General features: G+C 36.5%; 1 protein-coding gene across 1 annotated transcript; it reads right to left on the bottom strand.

Moving 5' to 3' along the window:
• Positions 1-340: 340 nt before the first annotated feature.
• On the bottom strand, positions 341-18787 carry LOC113502428 (putative fatty acyl-CoA reductase CG5065). The gene is made up of 13 exons (XM_026883994.1): positions 18590-18787; positions 10780-10889; positions 10217-10333; positions 9426-9545; positions 8167-8292; positions 7503-7648; positions 6810-6922; positions 5715-5907; positions 3293-3439; positions 3015-3104; positions 2632-2796; positions 2348-2446; positions 341-1904 (listed from the first exon to the last, which is right to left on the bottom strand). The coding sequence occupies exons 2-13, from the start codon at positions 10882-10884 to the stop codon at positions 1745-1747; spliced, it is 1581 nt and encodes a 526-aa protein (XP_026739795.1). The 5' UTR covers positions 10885-10889; positions 18590-18787; the 3' UTR covers positions 341-1744.
• Between the last annotated feature and the right edge of the window lie 1518 nt (positions 18788-20305).

The following is a 20305-nucleotide window of genomic DNA, read 5'->3' on the forward strand; positions in this document are numbered from 1 at the left end:
ATTGTTAGGGTGTAATGGAGGTCTTTTGCCTAAAGTAATCTCCACAAGCTGCTATCGATAGGTACCATATTTCATTAACGGAAAATAACGTTAAGCTAAAGTAACATGATCATTTTATGTCAACTAAAGGGCAGGTTATTATTCGGGGGTCTCATAATTCACAGGTCTCTAATTAAAATGTTAATATTGAACGTTGCTATTATTTTGTGTAGCAGTTGCATTAAAAATTAAATTCTGTCATGTCATTCTGTGATCCAATGAGAGTAGTTTTCCAGAAGTGTTAAGGAGTACAATAAAAAAAACTTTTTCAATTACAAAAATAATTTTATTATCGTCCTGTATAAAGTACTTAAAACAGTAATAATCACGATATAAATATTGTATAGAATCATCACAAAACTTATTTAAAGCAATTTACACCCTTAACGGTCAACGCGACTACGGTAGCGCTAACATAATTTACTTATGAATAACCATTACCGCTAAATAAAAGCTTTAAGAACAAGTATAATATAATATGTGTATCATTAAAGTACACATACATTTACTACAAGTTCCGTTGACTTTGAAACAATATATTTTGCAAACATTATAAGCAAACTTTATTTAATTATAGCAACATGAACTTTGAATCTTTTCAAAGGGATGGTATTTAGTAATTTTTATTTGGATTTAACGCTGCCGACCCTTAGCATGGAATTACATATAAGTCTGCCAATGTGGTAAATATAATAGAGCAAATTTATTAACTTAAATAGGTACTATGATTAAAATACCTAGAGATAAGATAAATAACAATTATTAAAGTCCACATTGCACACCACCATACATTTACTAACTCAAATATTTAAGAAGCACTCCTGTTAATTATTTGCAAGTACTTGATAATTGTGACAATATTGTTTACTTACTTATTAACATATGTATGAATAAATAGGTTTACTTAACTATTAAGACATTTGTCGATATTATTAATATAAACAACACCAGTACAAAGTAACAAGTAGTGTCCGGACAACCACCAACAATTCAAAAATATTTTTGATTGTAGAAGGGAGATGGCACGCTACAAAGCGTATAATGCCATCTCTTTCGCAACGGCAAAAGTCGCTTTTAAGTAGTCATTTTAGGTACTCTGTAAGTCTATTCTGCGTAACAATAGATATATGTATTTCCAACTTAACGACTAACTTAATTATTTATACATATACACATATCTACACCATAATATGTACACAAATCCTCTCTTCATGTTTTTAACATAAATAAGGTTACATATATTATCTTTCCTTAGCTAACGACAACGCTTGTCAGTTTTATTACCTTGAAAAACAAACTGAATTTTGTGAGACCAAAAACCTTGCACTTAATATTTAATGTGGAAATTGCATTTTTTGACCGGTGTTTGTACTGTAAGCCAAAGGACTCTATAGTGAATTTATAAGTCACCAATAATTAATTCTAGTTATATATATCTAGGTACTTATAAAACTTCAAATTTTCAGCTTCACTTCTTCTAGACTGGCTTTCGCTTTCGCTAATTTCGATATTGCACTTCCCAAACGTCTTTTATTTACTTAAGTTTTTGAATACAATCATCTTAAACTTGATTTTCATTTATAGTTTTCCAGACAAACTTTCTTTAATGGTACACTAACTTATCATTAAAATACATTTAAATTATCATTTACACTGTTTTACATTCGATTTTACCTGTTAAAACTGTATGAAGTTTAGTTTGTAATTATCTTAACGGTGTTAGACGCGTGTAGACGGAGCTGAGCGCGGCCAGTAGCAGGCGGAAGGTCCTGAAGACGAGCGTCCGGATGTGTTGGCTGCGGAGCGCGAGCCGGCAGACCAGCGTCAGTGTGAAGAGCAACACTCCGTTGTGAATGAAGTACATCCTGCAATACAAGAACACAAGTTATTTCGGTTTCTCGTCTTTATCAATCGTTTAACCTAGTGCGGTCTACTGTTGGACATATATCTCTCTTAAGTGGCGTCAAACTACCCTTCTTTAACGCCTTCCGAATCCAGTTCGAGATGGCTACCTTTTTTAAACTGACTGTTCCTTCGGGCAGGTCATCGTACACTGAACTTTACTATTCGTGATCTCTATTTAATCATCTGTCTTCTGACTTCTCTACGACCTTTCTCATTCTTGGCAAATGAGTCTTTTCATACGCAACAGTACGTTTTACCACCGGGTAGTTCAATTGAGAAGTTTAGATAAGCGGGCGCTCCTTGTAGAACACTGTGAATTGGTTGCATCCCATCGGACAGGAAGCCGATCCATGCATAGTACGAAAAAGTTAGGAAGATGATATGAGTCTTATTATCTACTTACATGCGCTGATGTTTCTTTGCCTCATCTATGTCCTGGTCTTTCTCCTGCAGGAGGTACTTCCTCGTGCCTTTCACAAAGTCTCGGTTGTGTTCAGTCCAACTGCAAACAAATAATTGCGTTATAATGCGCAAAAAAAACTTTTTTACTATAAATATAAATTGGTTTTACTAGCTGCATGGCCAGTGACCTAGTAGTATGACCGTTAGATTACCAAGTCAGAGTTCTTTAATTTTCATCAAAATTTACAAAAAAAAAAATAAGATAGCATGCATTGTTCTGCTTACTTGATGGTATGAGGATCCAAGTTGTATATAGCAGCATCTTCCGGTGTCAGCCTGGCTTGCAGCTTGCGCACATTGCCCGTGTCAAAGTGCCACTCGCGGACCGAGAAGAACCTTAACACGTCGTTCATAGCTGACAGACGTTGGTTGATTTTAATGAAACTCATTCTGTAATACAATTGAAACCATAAATGATCCAAAGCTCAAACTACATGATTGTACTTTTTAAAATTTTCTACTATTGTGGTAGATTTTTTTGGTATAGAAACACAAGTTAAACGTTTCTTTTAACGCAGATTTTATCTTATCTACTGGATATATTTTTTTGTAATAAAAAAATATTATAATGATATTTAGTCCCGACTCATACATTAATAATAACTTACTTAGGTTTTATTCTTAGTATTTTTGAGACATACTCGGCGATATGCAGGGGCGTTGTTTGGAGAACCATTTCTACTGCTTTTTGGGCATATCTGAAATAAATAAATACCACATTAATTGTAGACTGCAAATGTTTTCCTCATAACTAGTATCAAACAACTACAAACAAATGCAAAAATTAAAGTTATTATGGCAAACAGACGATTCTTGGTTCATTCTACATTTCTTTTAGAGGATAATTATAGATTATTTTCTTCATTTTTCATATATTGGTACTAACTTGCTCTCAACACTGAATCCGCTGGGGTACCAGAAGGTGTTGTCAAGCGGGTGCCGGCGCAGGTGCTGGCGCAGGTCCGTCTCGAACTCGCGCCAGCGCACTGGGTTCTCACAGGTGCTGCAGTTGTACACACGGACGTCCGACGGCCTGAAAATATGTCAAAAATTAGTTTTATTTTTGTATAAGTATTTTTTATGTAATGTGGCCAAAAATGAAAAAGATTGAGAGGTCTGGTAGAGTGTGCAGTGCGATCTGACACATGCTTTATAAAAATGTTATCTAAATAAAACAGGAATAGTAACAGTGTATAGAATAACTGTTTAGTGGTTTGACTGTAAATAATTGTAGTTAATAGGTATTTCATAGTAAAAAAACCCAGACATAAGTTGAAAAACGTGACAAATCATTTATACGTGTGTGCGTTATGTCAATTTACAGTTGATAGTTATTAACGACATTGCTAAATGATGTTTAAGACAAGTAAATTATTGTAGAAACAAAAACTTGTTTACCTTTATTTGTCTAACTAATAGAACTATAATACCTAAACGTGTCGTTTAGGTATTAGGTATAGAGGTAAAGATAACCAGCACCCCTCCCGTTTCCCTTGTAGGTATGGGTGTCATTTTGAAAAACCCATCATTGGCATAGCCTTTTCCCAACTATCTTGGGGTCGGCTACCAGTCTAACCGTTTTCAGCTAAGTACCAGTGTTTTACAAGGAGCGACTGCCTATCTGACCTCCTCAACCCAGTTACCTGGGCAACACGATACCCCTTGGTTAGACTGGTTGTCAGACGTTTTCAAGCTTCTGACTACCTATAACGACACACACAATTTAACGTGCCTTCCGAAATACGAAGGAACTTGTTATGAAAAAGATGGTCACTATCTCATATACGTACGTACCATCTACGGACCAACCGCGTAAAGCATAGCTTAACCTGTGATCGATTCACTTATGAGGTTATAGCTTAGCCACGAGCTCCTCATTTTGAAAAACTATATGTACTTACTGTGTGTGTAATAAATTTTGCGCATTTTGTTTTCGTTTTGACTTAAGACAATTTCTAGTGCTAGCTCATACATTAAAACTAATTTGAAAACCGTGACGACTATTCAAAAGTTGTATTTAAAAATGGTTGCCTTGGTATATGAAAATCTTGAAGGTGGACACGTATTTAAACAATGAAGACCTTGAATAAACTTTGACCTAATGATATTTTGTGTTTTTTAATCAGCAAAATATACTGCAGTTGCGCATTTTCTTGCGCAGAAAGGGGTTGAGGGGGCGGGGCGGTGCGATATAGGGTGGGGTTCTGATATCTGACTATTTTCCAATATAAATCTCTCTCTTGTATATTAAATAAAATATATTTAAGAAATGAGAATAGTAGCGTTGTGAAATAGAGGACCTCCTCTTCTGAAGTAGAGTATCTTGTAGAGCAACAAACCTAGCGAAAAGTTTTGCCCCACGGTAGGGTGCCATTAGCTGGTAATTGTTTTGTTTAACTTTAACAGAACTAAGAACTAAATACAGACAGACGTTTAGCTTAAAAAGTTACTACAGTCACATTAATATAGTGCATGTTCTATATTGAATAATAATTACTAATATAGTAAAATACATACATCTAGGTACGTCACAACCCCCTTCTCCTAAACTTTAAAATAGTTTTGTCTTTGTCAATTTTAGTTTTTTAGAAAAATAATTATCTCTGAGGGACTAAAAAGATTTTTACTGTTCATATCCAGTCGTCATCCCTATTACAGGTTGTCTACAGGCCCTGGTCTTAAGTTGTCATTTTAAGGTTTGTGACCTCAACTCCCAAATACCATTGATTTTATATCGCTAATATAAAACAAACAAGAGCTATTGTTTAAACAATAACTCCATCAGTTTCCGCGTACCATCTTCAGCGGACATCATATTGTGTGGTACATTTCCTGTCTATACAATTAGTTTCAGTTTTACTTCCTTAAAATAACTATTGAGTGGCCTGTTGTCATGGTTGGTGGCCATGACTGTTTTAGCGGAGGTCATGGGTTCGATTCCCACACAGGACAAATGGTTACGGATAGAATAGGGGTCTGTCATCACCCCAAACACTATATATGATATGTCCCGGCTTCGATCCCTGCGTTGTACAAGCATTTGTGTTACACGAAAACTTGTCCAGAGACTGGGTGTTTTTGTGCATTGACTTAAATGTTTGTGAATCTACTACTTAAATTCTTTAGTGAGGGATGTTTTTTTGTTGTGTCTGAGTGTAAATTACCTAAAACATGCATTTTCTTATATATTAAGACCGTAACCATGTTCATCAGTAGTCTAGTACACAATACAAGCTTCCCTTAGTTTGACACTAGATGGCGTTGTATGAAAGTTGTGAAATGTTAACTTGTTAAGTATGCAGTCTTACCGATCAGTAGCGATTTCCCAAGCGACAGCTAGCAGTGTATCTATAGCGATGTCGACAGGCAGCAGGTCAGCCCTGGCATCATCTTTACAACAGAAGACGTGCAGCAGACCCTTGCCGGCGCCCACCACCACGCCCGACGGACCGTTCAAGTTCTCGATCCAGCCGGGGAACGGGTGGCGCAGGGCTGACACCACTGGAAAAGAAGATATGCTGTAATATCCGCATATCGTAAATAGACAGGAATTTTGTCGTTTTAGGGGGGAATAACGTCACCCTAACGTAAAAATGAACATTAACAATAACTAATGGAAATATGGCGTGCAATTGGGGAGGCCTGTGTCCAACAGTGGACAAATATGGGTTGATGATGATGATAAATCAAAACATTAAAGAATTTAACGATACACTTGGATTTATTAAATGATGGGTTTACTCACGCGTATTTATCGGGGTAGCTCGACTAATTTCGGACCAAACCGGAGTCCTTAATCATGAGCAGACGCGGCGGGATCGCGGACTCGCGATCCCGCCGAAACTAGTCGGGCTACCCCGATAAATACGCGTGAGTAAACCGTTACATCATTTAATAATGAATCATTCTCACGACAGTTACTATCAAAATATAGTGAACACTTGGATTTGTAGTTTATTATAACCCCATTTAGGGACTTGTGAAGAATATGTATCTACTTCTCTGCATTTCTGGGGCCATCTTGGCCCGATTTTCATCAAACATTGCTAAAAACACCGATAACTAGATTACATAAAAAAAAAACAATTTCAAAATTGTTTCTTCCATTTAGAGCTACGATGCCACGACATGAAACATTGTCTTCTTGTGATCTCTCTCCGGTCGTGTCCTCGCCATGAAAGTGCGGGAACAGAGAGTGCAGTCAAACACAGTCAAACTGTTCAAAACAGTTTCGTGGACCAATGTATTAACATAAGTCTTATATTTTCTGTATTTAATAATTATAAATAAATAAATGCAAACTGGTATCTTGTAACGCTAGCTGCCGTAGCTGAAATTGATGTGGTATTGCAGTGCGGTATTGATGTGGTAGCGTGGTATTGCTTGTCTTCTATGGTACTCACCGACGGTGGGTCTGAACACAGCGACCGGGTAGCCGGTGTTGCCGTGCTCCTGCACCACGGTCTCCGCGAGGCACTTCGTGAACGTGTAGGTATTCGGTTTTGGAGATATGTACCTGTGAATGAAAGAGTAAGGTTAGATTTGGATAAAATATATAGGTAGTAGTGATAGATTGGTTGTATTGTCGTTGGTTTGCCAAGTCAAAGGCCTTTGGTTCAAATTACTGGTAGCGCCGTCTTTTCGGATTCGTTTGCGTATGAATATGGAAAGTCGGAAGGAAACTGGGACATCAGAGAATACTTTGAGGATGTGTTGTGCCATGTCAGAGGACTGCGGGTGGTTTCTGACTCCAGGTTGTACATCAACAAGAATAAGAAAGTGGAAGACTCTACGACCAGATATAATTTCGTACGTTATCCCATATAATTCATAAGCACCTAAATATGTTTGGTATTGTATTATTTTTTCATGGAAACAAACAGCTTTTTTTATGAGTCAAAAAACTCCGAAGACGTTATATCCAATTCTATTACGTCAGGATTTTTTTTTTGAAATAGTAACACATTTAATTTCTTGCCGGTTCTTTTTCAGAGGATTGATATTTTGGGACTGCGCAACTAGATTCATCAATTGTAACTTTCACAAAGTTCCTCAAAATATACACTTAAATAAAATCTTTTTGCTTGCTATCTTACTGTGGCGTGATCTTGGCGAGTAGTTCCTCTGGCAGTGACTCAGCGACGGTGTAGGCCTGATGCAGCGGCACCGGTGGCGCGTACACTCGCTCCTCAACGTGAGTGAGGTCCGCGTTGCTGTATGCTGTAGATACGTGGACGAATGCCTGTTGATAGGTATTGAGTTAGATGCGGTGAGGGTTCGTAAGGGCTAAGATACAGACGCATTGCTTGTGGAGAAGAAAGCTTTAAATGTATGGGAATGATGTTTGTTTCGACATGTGAATTTGAGTTTTCAGTTCATATTTGAGAGAATGGTCGAGCGCTCGCTAAAATGTAACGTCGCCACAAGTCAAATGTAAAACGTGTCGTGTTTAAACTTTCTTCCAAAAAGCAGTCAATGTGATATTACAGTATTCTAAAGAGCTAGATAATGAGCAAGAAAATTCTAAGGATCGTTACAATCATTAGACTTAGAGCAGTGTCCATCACTAGGTTCCTAATTTTTCACAATTGATACACAGACACAACACGATGTTTTCTTTGCCAGAGCAATTTAGGTATGAAACGAAATCAATTCAGTATGAAATCTCAAAAAGATTGAAGCATTATTTATTATATTTAAGTTACTAAAATATATAGTAGTATTTTTTGTTAACACAATAATAGTTTAATGTTGTATTACCTGCATCTTCGGCAGTTTATCACAGAGGTCCAGTAGTCTCTCCACAGAGCGCACGTTTTGCTCGATGGCGACCGGAAGCGGTTCATCAAACTTCAGGGTAGCGGCCGAGTGGAACACCACGGATACCTGGTACAACGGAACATGGTTACCATTATTAGGGTTTGTTACTAAACTACATGAGGAGTTGTGTGACCATGATGAATGCATTGCTATACAGAGGCAAAGTTCGTGACCCAAGGAGAAAGGTGTCTTTGAAGATACAGTGCTGAAAAATAGGGTTCCGCACTCAAGGGGAAAAACGGGGGTCCATTAGGACTTCTAAGTCATCAGGGTAAAACTCTTAAATCGGTTGGGTACGAAACTTTGGCACAAAAACACTAATATAAATATACGATAAATATAGACATATATAAATCATAATTATGAATTACGAAAATCATTCACAAGACATTATTTAATCTATCTACTTATAAATACAATCAGGGGTCCGCCTTAGTTTCAAAATCGGGACAAATAATTACAGGCTCACATTTGGGATTAGGTAACATTTTGACAGACAGACAGTTTGATAAATGTACCTAATGTAAGTATACCAAGGCTAGTAATTATTTATTTTGTCCGATCCCGCACTTTCAAACAAGAGTCATTTGTGATTGCCCACACATTGTGTAACTATCATTATGTTTCTACATCACCACGTTAAGACTGGCTTATTATTTTTTAATCAGAGTTTTGGAAATGTCGAAAATATTCTTTGGACATATTGTCGAAAGTTAAGAGTCCAAGTTACCTTTAAGTTTCTCAATGTTCATGGTGAAGATTTGTTTTGTAATACGTCTTCCGCTCTAGGTAATTTAATCAGTGTGTGTGAAAAACGTTCAATTCACATGCACAAAGACACCCAGACTCCCGACAAGCAATCTGAGACATGTCGCGTACGGTGAGTGTGGCCTTAGTCATTCGGCTATCCGTGGCGCCATTTCTGACGGACACGACCCACTTAGGGTTTCGTACCCAATACATACAGTTTCTAGTTACGTTTAAATACCTAAAAGGCTAAAGATTTGGGCTTCCTTTTCTCTTTTAGAATCTATCGCCAAGTATTAAAGTATTAATCGAAGTCGATAGTCTAAGCGAGATAACGCCATACACGGCATAGAGCGACTTCTCTTTTTCTCACCTACCATAAAACTACTTTAAAAGGTGGTAGTAGGCTTTCTTTTTGCCTTTTAATCTTGACTAGTGTAATGCTAGTTTACCTCTCGAAGCTGCGAGATGGCGTCAGCGTCGAGCCCCAGCTGCGGCTTGGAGACGTCCCCCGCCAGCACGAACAGCTTGTCCAGCTGGTGAGGGTTGCGAGCTCGCACGTTGTCAAACACCTGGGAATAAGTTAGAAGGTCAGGTAGGTCTAGGGAAGAATGGAGTTTAAGTGTAGTTGGAAAGAAATTAGTTCGGTGAATTGGGGTAAGTTTGATCAGTGGGGTAATGTTGAACAAGTGATATGAATGTTGGACGAGTTTTCGTATTTTCTTTTGTAAATAAGTTTATCAATAAGGTTTTTAACTTATTAATTTTAATTGATTCGTAAGACAGCTTTCCAAAAAAGAAGTTTTACCCCTACTTCAATGAAGCAACGGTTTTTATCACGTGTATTTATCGTGATTGCTTTACTAGTTAGGTTAGAAACGCGGGCAATCCCGATAAATACTCGTAAGTAAACCGTTATATCATATTAGTATGATTCATCCTTCACAAGTTACTATATAAGGTTTACTCATAGTTTCTTTTATCGCGTATCGCGTTATCTTTAAAAAACCTGAAGATGATAGTATGATAAGTCTCGTGTGACGTCACTTACCAGTACGCTTTTTAGTGAAAAGTGACGCACTTCGTCTTGAAATAATAATTTCACCATCTTTGATGCTTTTAACGTCTTTTTTATATGATAAAATTAAAAACTCGTTGACGGATTAGTGTCTTGTTTTTGCCAAGGACCTAATAGTCCCCATAGGAGCAGGTTTCCAGGATCCCTGTATAGTTATGTCCTTACCAGTGACTGTTTGAGCTGCGCCAGTCTCTTGAGGGGGGAGTGTCCTCGCTTGTCCCTCATCAGTAGATGCAGGCGTCCTACATCTGGACATGTTGACAGGATGCGCTCCACCAGCACCTGGGAAAGAGGCAAAGGTATAGGACCATACTTGTTAAAAGGCTTTGTAGTGGCTCTTGCATCAAGGACATTAGGGTTCTGTATACAAAGGAAACGGAACCCTAAGTAAGGCATGACACGACATAACTAATGCCTAACTGACATTGAGCTGATCTGATGCAGAAGCTGGAAGTTATTCATAGGAGCTCCTCTATAAAAGAACGCAGCCCGATCGGCCAGAGTTCGTTTGACTCAAGATGCCGATTGCAGTAATCAAGATATTAATTTAGCTGAAAAACTCATCTTTAAAATTTTATAAAGATATGTTCAGTATCGTTAAGTAGTTAGACATTCACTGCATACTGGATGCTGAAACCAGCAGGCCTAATGCTGTTGCGTATCTTGAAAAGCCTTTGTCAGCAGTGGTCAGCGATAAAATATGTGATGTATGTCTGTTTCTTTCTCACCTTCCCCATGAATCCAGTGGCTCCTGTGATGAGCACGGATCTGCCGGCATAGAAGCGCGGCAGCAGCGGCTCAGCGGGCCCGGGGGAGACAGGGCGGGGCACCATGCTGCCTGTGGGGGTAAACATGATCAGTATAATAAATAAATGCGGAGAACATCACATACATTGTTCTGAACCTAAAGTAAGTTGCTAAAGCACTTGTGTTATGGAATTCAGATACAACGAAAGTACCACAAACACTCAGACCCGAGACAATTAAGTTTGTTGATTTAGAAGCAAGCCCTTTTTTTACAATTGGCAATGATTTTAATGAAAGAGTCTCGATAAGTCGTTAGATTAACATTTTAAGACCACCTACGGACTAACCTCGGTGAGCGTTGCTTAACTTTCAATGACTCAGAGTTCAAAGATCTGCATGTTACTTTCCAATAATTAAGTAAATATATGAACTTTTAAGCAATTTGTTTATAAAACTATTAGTGGCTCGCGGATTCATTCGCATTGCTTTTCTTAAATAATTTAAGCTTTTAATTAAATTAATCTTATCCTATGTAACTGCCTTTAGGTCAGTGGCCCTAATAAATTGTAGGAACTGCAATACCGGAGGTTGTGGGTGCGATTCCCACCCAGAACAAATGTTTGAGAGATGAGCACGATCACTTGTCTGTGTCTGTGTGTAATTTATACCATATTTTATATCTATTAAAAAGTATTATTCTATAAGTATGTTTATCAGTTGTCTATTTCTCAATGTTACAAGCTTTGCTTAAAAGTAGATAGAGTTGTATCAAAGTTGTGAAATATCATAGGAATATGCTTAAAAGGGCCCAACCGTGGGACATTCCAATATGATAAACAATCTCTCTTGCTTTATTACTATAGGTGAAGGTAAATTAATTGACCTTCAAAGTAATTTGAGCCATAATAAAATAATAGACTAATTTGCCCATGGGTGTGGCAACACTGGGCCCTATGGTCACTGACCCTACGCGTGAAGGTCGACCTTTCAAGTTGATCTGGAGTCAAAATGGTGAAATCTATAATAATATTGTCTTACAACATATGATATTAAAGATTAGTTAATGGTCAATATTTCCACATAGGAATGTTCGAAATGCAGATTGTTTTGTCAGAAAAATGCTTAGAATAATACCAATAGTGCCAATTTAATCCAATTGTCATTGCATCGGCCATTATAAATAGAAGACTAGGGGTCCTGCTCTGCTCCTATTTATCATAGACTATCTAACACTGAACTATTTTTTCAAAACTTTCAAAGAATAGCGCGTCCAAACAAACAAACTCTTCTACCTTATAATATTAGTATATACGTATTTAACAAAGAAAAACATACATTGTTTCCAACAATACATACTTTAAAATTAACGAGCTTTTGAAATTGACAAAACAAAATGTATTTTCTGAGAAATCTTTAGTTTATTAGCTTAACGAATGGAGTCCAAGGGAATACATTACATGTCCGTAAACTAACTCTACTGTTTACCTACTTATTTGCAATGCTTACAGTCTAAGTAAGTCTTGACTTAATAGAGTTTACATACTAGCTGTGACCCGCGGCTTCGCCCGCGTGTATGTCAATTTTAAATTGTTAAGCATGCGCAAGCATACTATTTGCAACACCTAGTGGTTGAGATCACTATACAAAGATTTACGCGGGTTTGCTCCCCGCGTATCACAAGCGTTTTCGTGATCCACGAATACTCGTCTAACGTCTGGGTGTCTTTGTGCATGTGAATTGTATGTTTGTGAAACCCTGTCGATACAAAATTAAATTGATTAGTGCCGGAGTCTTTATTAATAAATATTATTACTTTAAGTTGTGACCCTCTACATGACTGTCAATGTATTTTGCTGACACAACGTGATTCTTCGAAAACTGAATGTGTGTCAGTTTATATTGATGTGTTTACACAAACAATGTGTCCGAACTTGACCTACACACAATACGTTAAGCGTGATGGACGAGTAGGTATCAGTAAAGTTCCAGGTTCGAATCCTAACAAATAATTATGCGACTTTAAGGTATCCGACTCAAAGGGAAAAGTGAAGACATATTAGTAAGACTTAACTGTCTGTTACAAAACTGTATCTCATGAACTGTGATTTTGAGACGAATATTTTTACTGATGACGTATTTCTGTTACGTTACAAAACTATGAACAAATATAGCTAATTAGATGTAAAATAAATAAAAACAGTAATACTATAAGAACAAAAATTGGTCACCCATATTTACGACTGTATCAACAGTTGCTTAACCTCGATGTTTATTTACATTATTTGTTGTTGTAGCGGCAACAGTGCTATATGGACCGTGAGGGTTCCAATTGAACCCAAAAAACAGTACTAACATCAGATGTGACCACTTTATAACACACAACTGCGATAAACATCACACAAATTATTACCCCAAATATTTACGAAAATAACAAACTCGCGTATCATATGGACAATTAATTATCAGCGAGACGAAATAATTTACACGTTTATGGATAATTAATGTAGCCTTAACGTTCTCGAAGGTTACTTTTCCACTGTTAAGGTCAAACAGTTGACAACGTGTCCTTTGCGCGACCTTACCCCAAGACATATTGGGGTCAGCTTCCGGTCTCACCGGATTCCGCTGAACAACTATTTTACAAAATTCCGATCAGGGTTCCAATTAAGTTATTTATAATAAATTTGTCATTACTCGTTATTCTCCTAGGCATTTTGACTCAATATTTGGAAATTCAGTAAGAGGCGAAACACTCACTGTCAACACAATGAATTTTAGATTATTGTGTTAGCAAAATGCTTACGAAAATACGGATAGTGTTAAATTTCAACCAATTTTCATTCAATTATCGGCAATTGTAAATAGCAGAATTCAGGTCCTGATTTATCTTACCATTTTTTTATCTCTAATCCGTTTTGAATCAGGGGTTGATTACGAAAATTCAAGTCACTTACACAAAGAAACCAAGACTCAGAACATTCAGATCACACAAATTCTAGATCCACGCAGGGATTGAACCCACGAACCCGGCGTGTTGACCACTACCGGCTACCCGAGCAGTCATCATGATGTCACGGTTAAACTAACTGTTGACTCTCATAGTTAACGTGTAACTAAGTAATAGAACTGTGACTTGAAGCCTTCGTCAATATTGGTTCAAACAGCGGTCATCTAAGATCACAGAGTCACGAGATTAACGAAACAAAAACTAGTTAAAAGTTCCTAACATGGGGGACCGGACTTTGATGGTAAATAGGCAAAAGAAGTTGTTTTATAGCTATCAAGTTATTGACTGTGCTCCCAGCACAGTCAATAACGCTTTCGATTTCTTTAAAACTCTCTCGATTGCTTTAAAACCTCTATTTACATCCTTTTAAAGCTTTGTAATATTCTACTGGTTTTATAAACGCGAAAGTCCTCTTTCACGCCAAAACCACAGAACGGATTTAGACTAAACTTGGTACTAATATACTTTATAACCAGAATTAACACATAGGATAGCTTTTGTCCTGATTTTATGTTTCCGTGGGATCATTTCGATTTGTAGCGAGCGGGCCCACGCACAATAGCTAGCTAGTATTGTGAAGCTAGTAACTACATAATCTGTGAAAATTTCGATAACGCAGCCACATCTTGAGGAAACCTGGATGCCAAATATAAACTGAAATCGCCCGAATTGAGCTAACGTAGTGATTAATGCAAACCTTTCCTATAGGGGAATAGGCCTGTGCCCAACCTTGAGATAATAAAATCTGGTATTATTATGTAAGTACAAATAAATAAACTCTTGAAACCCTGAGTGTATTATATATATTAAATAATATGTGTGTCCGTGAGTGATTCACAAGTGAGTTACCACTTGTTAACACTTTTGTATTAGGTCAAGATTATCACTTATGTAAGCACTAGCTGAGCCCTGCGGTTATACCTGCGGCCTTCTTTAAATTGAGACAGATAAGAATTCTTGTTATTGTGGCGTTTATTTTTCTAAAATATTTAAAATCAATTAATCTCAGTAGTAATAAGTCTATGAAAAATCCTTTTGTTAAACTTTATCTAATATAACTTTATTCAACCAATTTTTATAGATTTACATTACAGTAAATATTTTTTCGAAAAATATGATCATAAAGAAGTTTCTGTGCATTTCTGTTCGCATTTTGATTGTCTGGACTTCAAAAGAGACTGTGACCCCTGAGTTTGTTTCGACATTTCTTCTCAGGGTAGTCAGATAGGAAATGTCGACTGTCACACTGAATGTCTCAAAACAAGAAGACATGTAAAAGTGATGATATATCCTACTTACAGAATAAATGATTTCATTTCATTACATATGCACACATTTTTTTTTGTTCGTTGTTTCGAGGGGGAATCCGACTCGCTCTTAGCCACTCTCGGTCAAGTAAAAATAGGCCTTTAATGAACTTAAACATTAAAAAATTGACCTTTTTTAACAGTATTGAAAGTAGTCGGTATTGGTTACCATATAGGTCATTTAACCCAAATATGGCAGTTAACCTAAACCGTGTATATTTAACCGCCGAATTGCTTCCGAAAGGGCAAGGGCGACCCGAGGTATAATTAACTGTAATAATATTTAAACCAAGAAATATTGGTTAGTTTATATACTATTGAAAAGTGGAAACAATGTCTCTTGTAACTGTTGGTTTAGTGGTTAGTGGTCCTGACTGCTATACCGGAGGTCCAGGGTTCGATTCTCACCCGAGACAAATGTTTGTTTGTTGAGCAGCAAACTTTACTATTTGTTGTTATAGTGTCAAGAGAAATATATTTGTAAATAATACAACTGGCTAGCCATCACTGTTTATGAGATATAGCTTGGAGGCAGACGGATGGATACTCCGACAGCGAAGCTTTGGAGTTCTGTTTTTGTACGGAACCCGTGAGTATTGCTATATGTTGAACACTTGAATACGTAAAATCAAAACGCCCTTGAGCCCATTCGTAAGATAGACATCAAGGGCCACCATCCCCTTAAACACCTCAACGGACGTTGCTTAACCTTACAACCAGACAACATTTAAATATTAAAACTACTAATGCGCCTATTCGTGAATTTATCACGTAAATCATGTCCTAATGACCTCTAATAAAAAACGTATTTTTTTAATTTAATTACGTCATTTGCAAATTCATAACAGTTCAAAATGTCCTTTTGAATTAATTCGCCACATGCCTCGTTCAATCGCATTCTTCCGGCGACTGCTAATAAATCCTTAATTAATGGACTATCTTTTAGATATATTCCGTATTGAAGTGGGAAATGAAGTATTATTAGTGAGGTTTTCGTGGTCTGTCCGTCCGTCACTAGGCTGTATCTGCTGCACTTAATTTTTTTTACAGAAAATGTATTTGTATAAATAAGGATTGAGTTTAATCGACATTTGCTACATAAATATTTTGAAAATATTCTGACCCTTTACGTACCGACTCGCACTCGCACCTATAACCATAACAAATTTCACGAAAATTGATGCAGCGGTTTAGAGTGTAAAGCGCAACAGACAGTCATAGTGACTTCCGGATATGATATAGCTTAAGAAGGATTATATTTTTGGAATCCAGTTGTTATTGATATTGTAGTATTGTGATAGTCGTTTCTCGAGGGTAACAACTATATCTGTATGTCAAGTTATGTAATATCTATATATTTGTATGTTCATTTGCATTAAGAAGATAGCATCGGAATTATGTTCTATAGTTATGGATTCCAAGCCATTAATTGTGTTGACTGGGACACACCGAAATTAAGTGTTTCGGTGGTTTTCGTTGGTTTCATTGTAGATCCCGGATTACAGGAGTTGCGATGACGGGCATGGGTGGCGGGATAGTCGCATTAACCGATTGTTTTATTTCTATTACCCTACTAGGTTTAGCAACGGTACCTATTCTTTTTTGCAATTTTTATTACTCAGTGTCGCCAGTCGGACTCGCGCTTGACAATGTTATTTCTTTGCCTTTTCCTACTTAGTTACAGATGCATTAATGGAGAACAGGTTGAAAAAAGCTTGGCGAATGGGCTGTGGTGGGTGGCAGTTTAGATTTCAATTCCTTACATTACATTTTTTATAAACCCTAAATGAAATCGTCAACTGCATGATTTAAATCACTGATAAACTAAGTAAAATAAACTGCTAAATCAAAAGTAATAAGTTCGATTCCTAGTGTACAAATATCTTTTAAAATTCATATGCGTATTACAAAGTGTTCACTTGCTAAAAACGGTGAAGGAAAACATCGTGAGGAAACCATCACAACTGCGAATGTTTCAAGGGTGTGTCAAGTCACGTCAGAAGTCTAAGGATCGGACTCACACTCTGACACTAGGGTCCCAATTGTGCTATTTACAAAGGCCAATTAATTAATGGCAATAGGATCTAAATGACCCTAAATTGCTTATTTTTAAACGACTTCCACATAACGGATTTTAATCCATGTGTCGCGGGGGGTTTCACAAATATTCAAGTCACATGTACAAAGACACTAAGACTCAGGACAAGCATTCGTGGATCACACAAATACTAGTCCTACGCGGGGATCGAACACGGTTTGGCGTCGTGACCTCAACCACTCGTCTATCCCGCGCAGTCATATTATTGACAGTGAATTTTCTATACTGAATTTCCAATTAGTCTGTTGACTAATTGCTTAGGAGAATACGACTAGTGGTTTAATTCAGTTCCCATTAATTCATCGGTCATTGTAAATAGCAGGGCCCCAATTCTGCTATTTACAACGGCCGATGAATGAATGAAATTTGGCTTAAAACGTCAATTTTCGTATTCTCATAAGCATTTTTCTACTCAATAATTGTAAATTGAGTACGGGACGGTATACTAAAGGTCAATAGAATTAACTTCCAATTATTGGATTTCCAAAATGCTTAAGATAATAGGAATAATTTCGAATTTAATCCAATTGCCATTCATTTAACCGCCATTGTAAAATAGCAGAATCGGGGCCCTGAATTGGGGCCCAGGTATACAACATTAGATAACTGCAGTTAGTGATGCATTCCTATGTTTACTGAGCCACTTCAAACGGTTATCAATAGGACGACCTTATCTTTGACGGTGAGTTTTTTCCTTATGTGTTTATCTGTATACGAGAATCGATGTCAAAAATATATTACTACAAGAATAGATCATGAATCATTTTATAACTACAGGGTAAATTACAATTTGGTAAATTCGTTGCCCATAAGGAAAACTATGAAAATTTATAATTAAGAACTAGCTTTTCGCCCGCGGCTTCGCCCGCGTAGATATCGTTTAAAAGATACTCTTCAGTCCGGGATAAAAACTATACTACGTTCTTTCTCAAGGTCAACTCTATCTCTGTACCGAATTTCATAAAAATCAGTTCAGTGGTTTAGACGTGAAAGCGTAACAGACAGACAGACAGAGTTACTTTCGCATTTATAATATTAGTAGGGATTTAGTTTCAGAGCGTTAATGAAATCTTTAGTAAATTTTAATTTATTTTTATGTATGTCTGTAATATTAAGTTTCAAGTTTATTTCGTCATTGTTTATTTTTTTGTTTAATTTTTTGAGTAAAGTTAGTTATTATAATATAAATAATACTTAGTAGAAAAAGCTGTTTATTAATATAAATTATAGTAATTTGAATATAAAGTACATTTCTTTGACGAAATTCAGTAAAAACCAGTTTAGTAGTTTTCACACTAAGTTTAAAACAGTATTTTAAATTATTATTTACAAGACTATTTTCATTGAAAATAAAATAAATAAATTTAAATATCACTTACCTATTAAAAATCAATTGACAACAAACAGAAATAACACTTAAAGATTCACTAATTTCGATGACAAATTTTAGTATTTTTTATTTATATTTTAACTTGAATATATTTTTTATATTTTTATTATTATATCCACAATAATACGAGCGTATGTTTCGCGAGGTATTCACGCGCGCGGCCTCAGGCTGACTGTGGGACCTGCGCACGCGCAGCTTGTGACAACCGCCCGAGAGTGATGCGCTAAGGTTACCGGAAAACTGTCCAGTTCAGTAGTAACACTTAACTGTGGAGTTAAACTATTAGTTAAATAAGTGATTCGTAGTAATCGAGGGTTGGAAAACCCAAAACATGAACCGGTCAAGTGCGAACTGTAGTAACAACACTCCTGGGTTCTATGTAAGAGATAAAAAGTTTACTACAAAATATTGGACATCAATTTTACGACCGTACCAAAAGTGGCTTGACCTTGAATTTAGATATTTCTGATTTGTTGTTATATCATCAAGAGAAAATATTTATCAATTTGAAAATTTCAGCCGTCTGTATCAGTTCATGGTTCGTTTCATGAGATACAGCCTGGTGACAGACAAACGGAACTGTTTCTACCCTTTTAGTTCAGAAACATTAAGATTGTATTATATGAGTTGAGGAGGTCAGATAGGCAGTCGCTCCTTGTAAAACACTGGTACTTAGCTGAATTCGGTTAGACTGGAAGCCGACCCCAACATAGTTGGGAAAAGATCAATAATGTAGACTAAATTAAATCTGGTAAATTGATAACCAAACAAAAATACCATGTAACAGGAAAAAACGCGTTTTCTTAAATACAAGCCCTTGTGAATACCCATCACTCAGGATAACAACTGTGTATGTGTTAATATACTTAGTAAATATTGTTGTTGAAACTATGTTAGCACAGTGGTGAGTGCGCAGGACTGCCGAGTCATAGGTCTCCAGTTCAGTCCCAAAGCACGAATTTTCCAATGTTACTGACTCTTAATGTACTTATATTATCTTTAGACCATCCTTTTCGTATATTATTACTCAACTCCTATGATTATAACTATAAAGATATTTTTACTGGTTTTACATCTGAGTCATTTGTATTCGTTCATGTATTAAGTAATGTGGACTATGTTTTTAATAAAAAATATATATTTTTTTTATTTTAATGTTAGATGTTGTTTCTTATTGTAATAACAAATAGCGTAAGTAATCTCATATGATAGTCTCTTTCACTTATGGCCTAGTGTTTACTAGCCCCGATTGCTATTCAGGAGGTCGTGGGTTCGATTCTTACCCAGGAAATTTTTTGCGTCATGATCTGGGTGTATTTTATATATTGTATTATATATTTGTATTTTATCGACTCGTACTTAACCGGTTATAATAATATTGTCACGGTTCGTTACTTTCTACCTACGAGTATTTTATATAATATAACTAAGATATAAAATTCCCTTGTTACTATGTTAGTTACCGTAGGTACTCCTCCGAAACGGTTCGACCAATTTTTACCAAATTTTATATGCGTACTCAGTAGGTCTGAGAATCGACTAACATCTATTTTTCATCCTAAGTGATAAGGGCAGCTCACACTAAAATTATTTTTTTTATTTTTTGGACGAGTTCATTTTTTATAATGTGGCATTAAAAATAGTGTTCCAAGAAAGTTGTGAAATATTTTGTCGTATGGTTAATGTAAAAAATTGTTTCAGATAA

Source organism: Trichoplusia ni, chromosome 17, assembly GCF_003590095.1.
Source record: "Trichoplusia ni isolate ovarian cell line Hi5 chromosome 17, tn1, whole genome shotgun sequence".
Classification (NCBI taxonomy): Eukaryota; Metazoa; Arthropoda; class Insecta; order Lepidoptera; family Noctuidae; genus Trichoplusia; species Trichoplusia ni.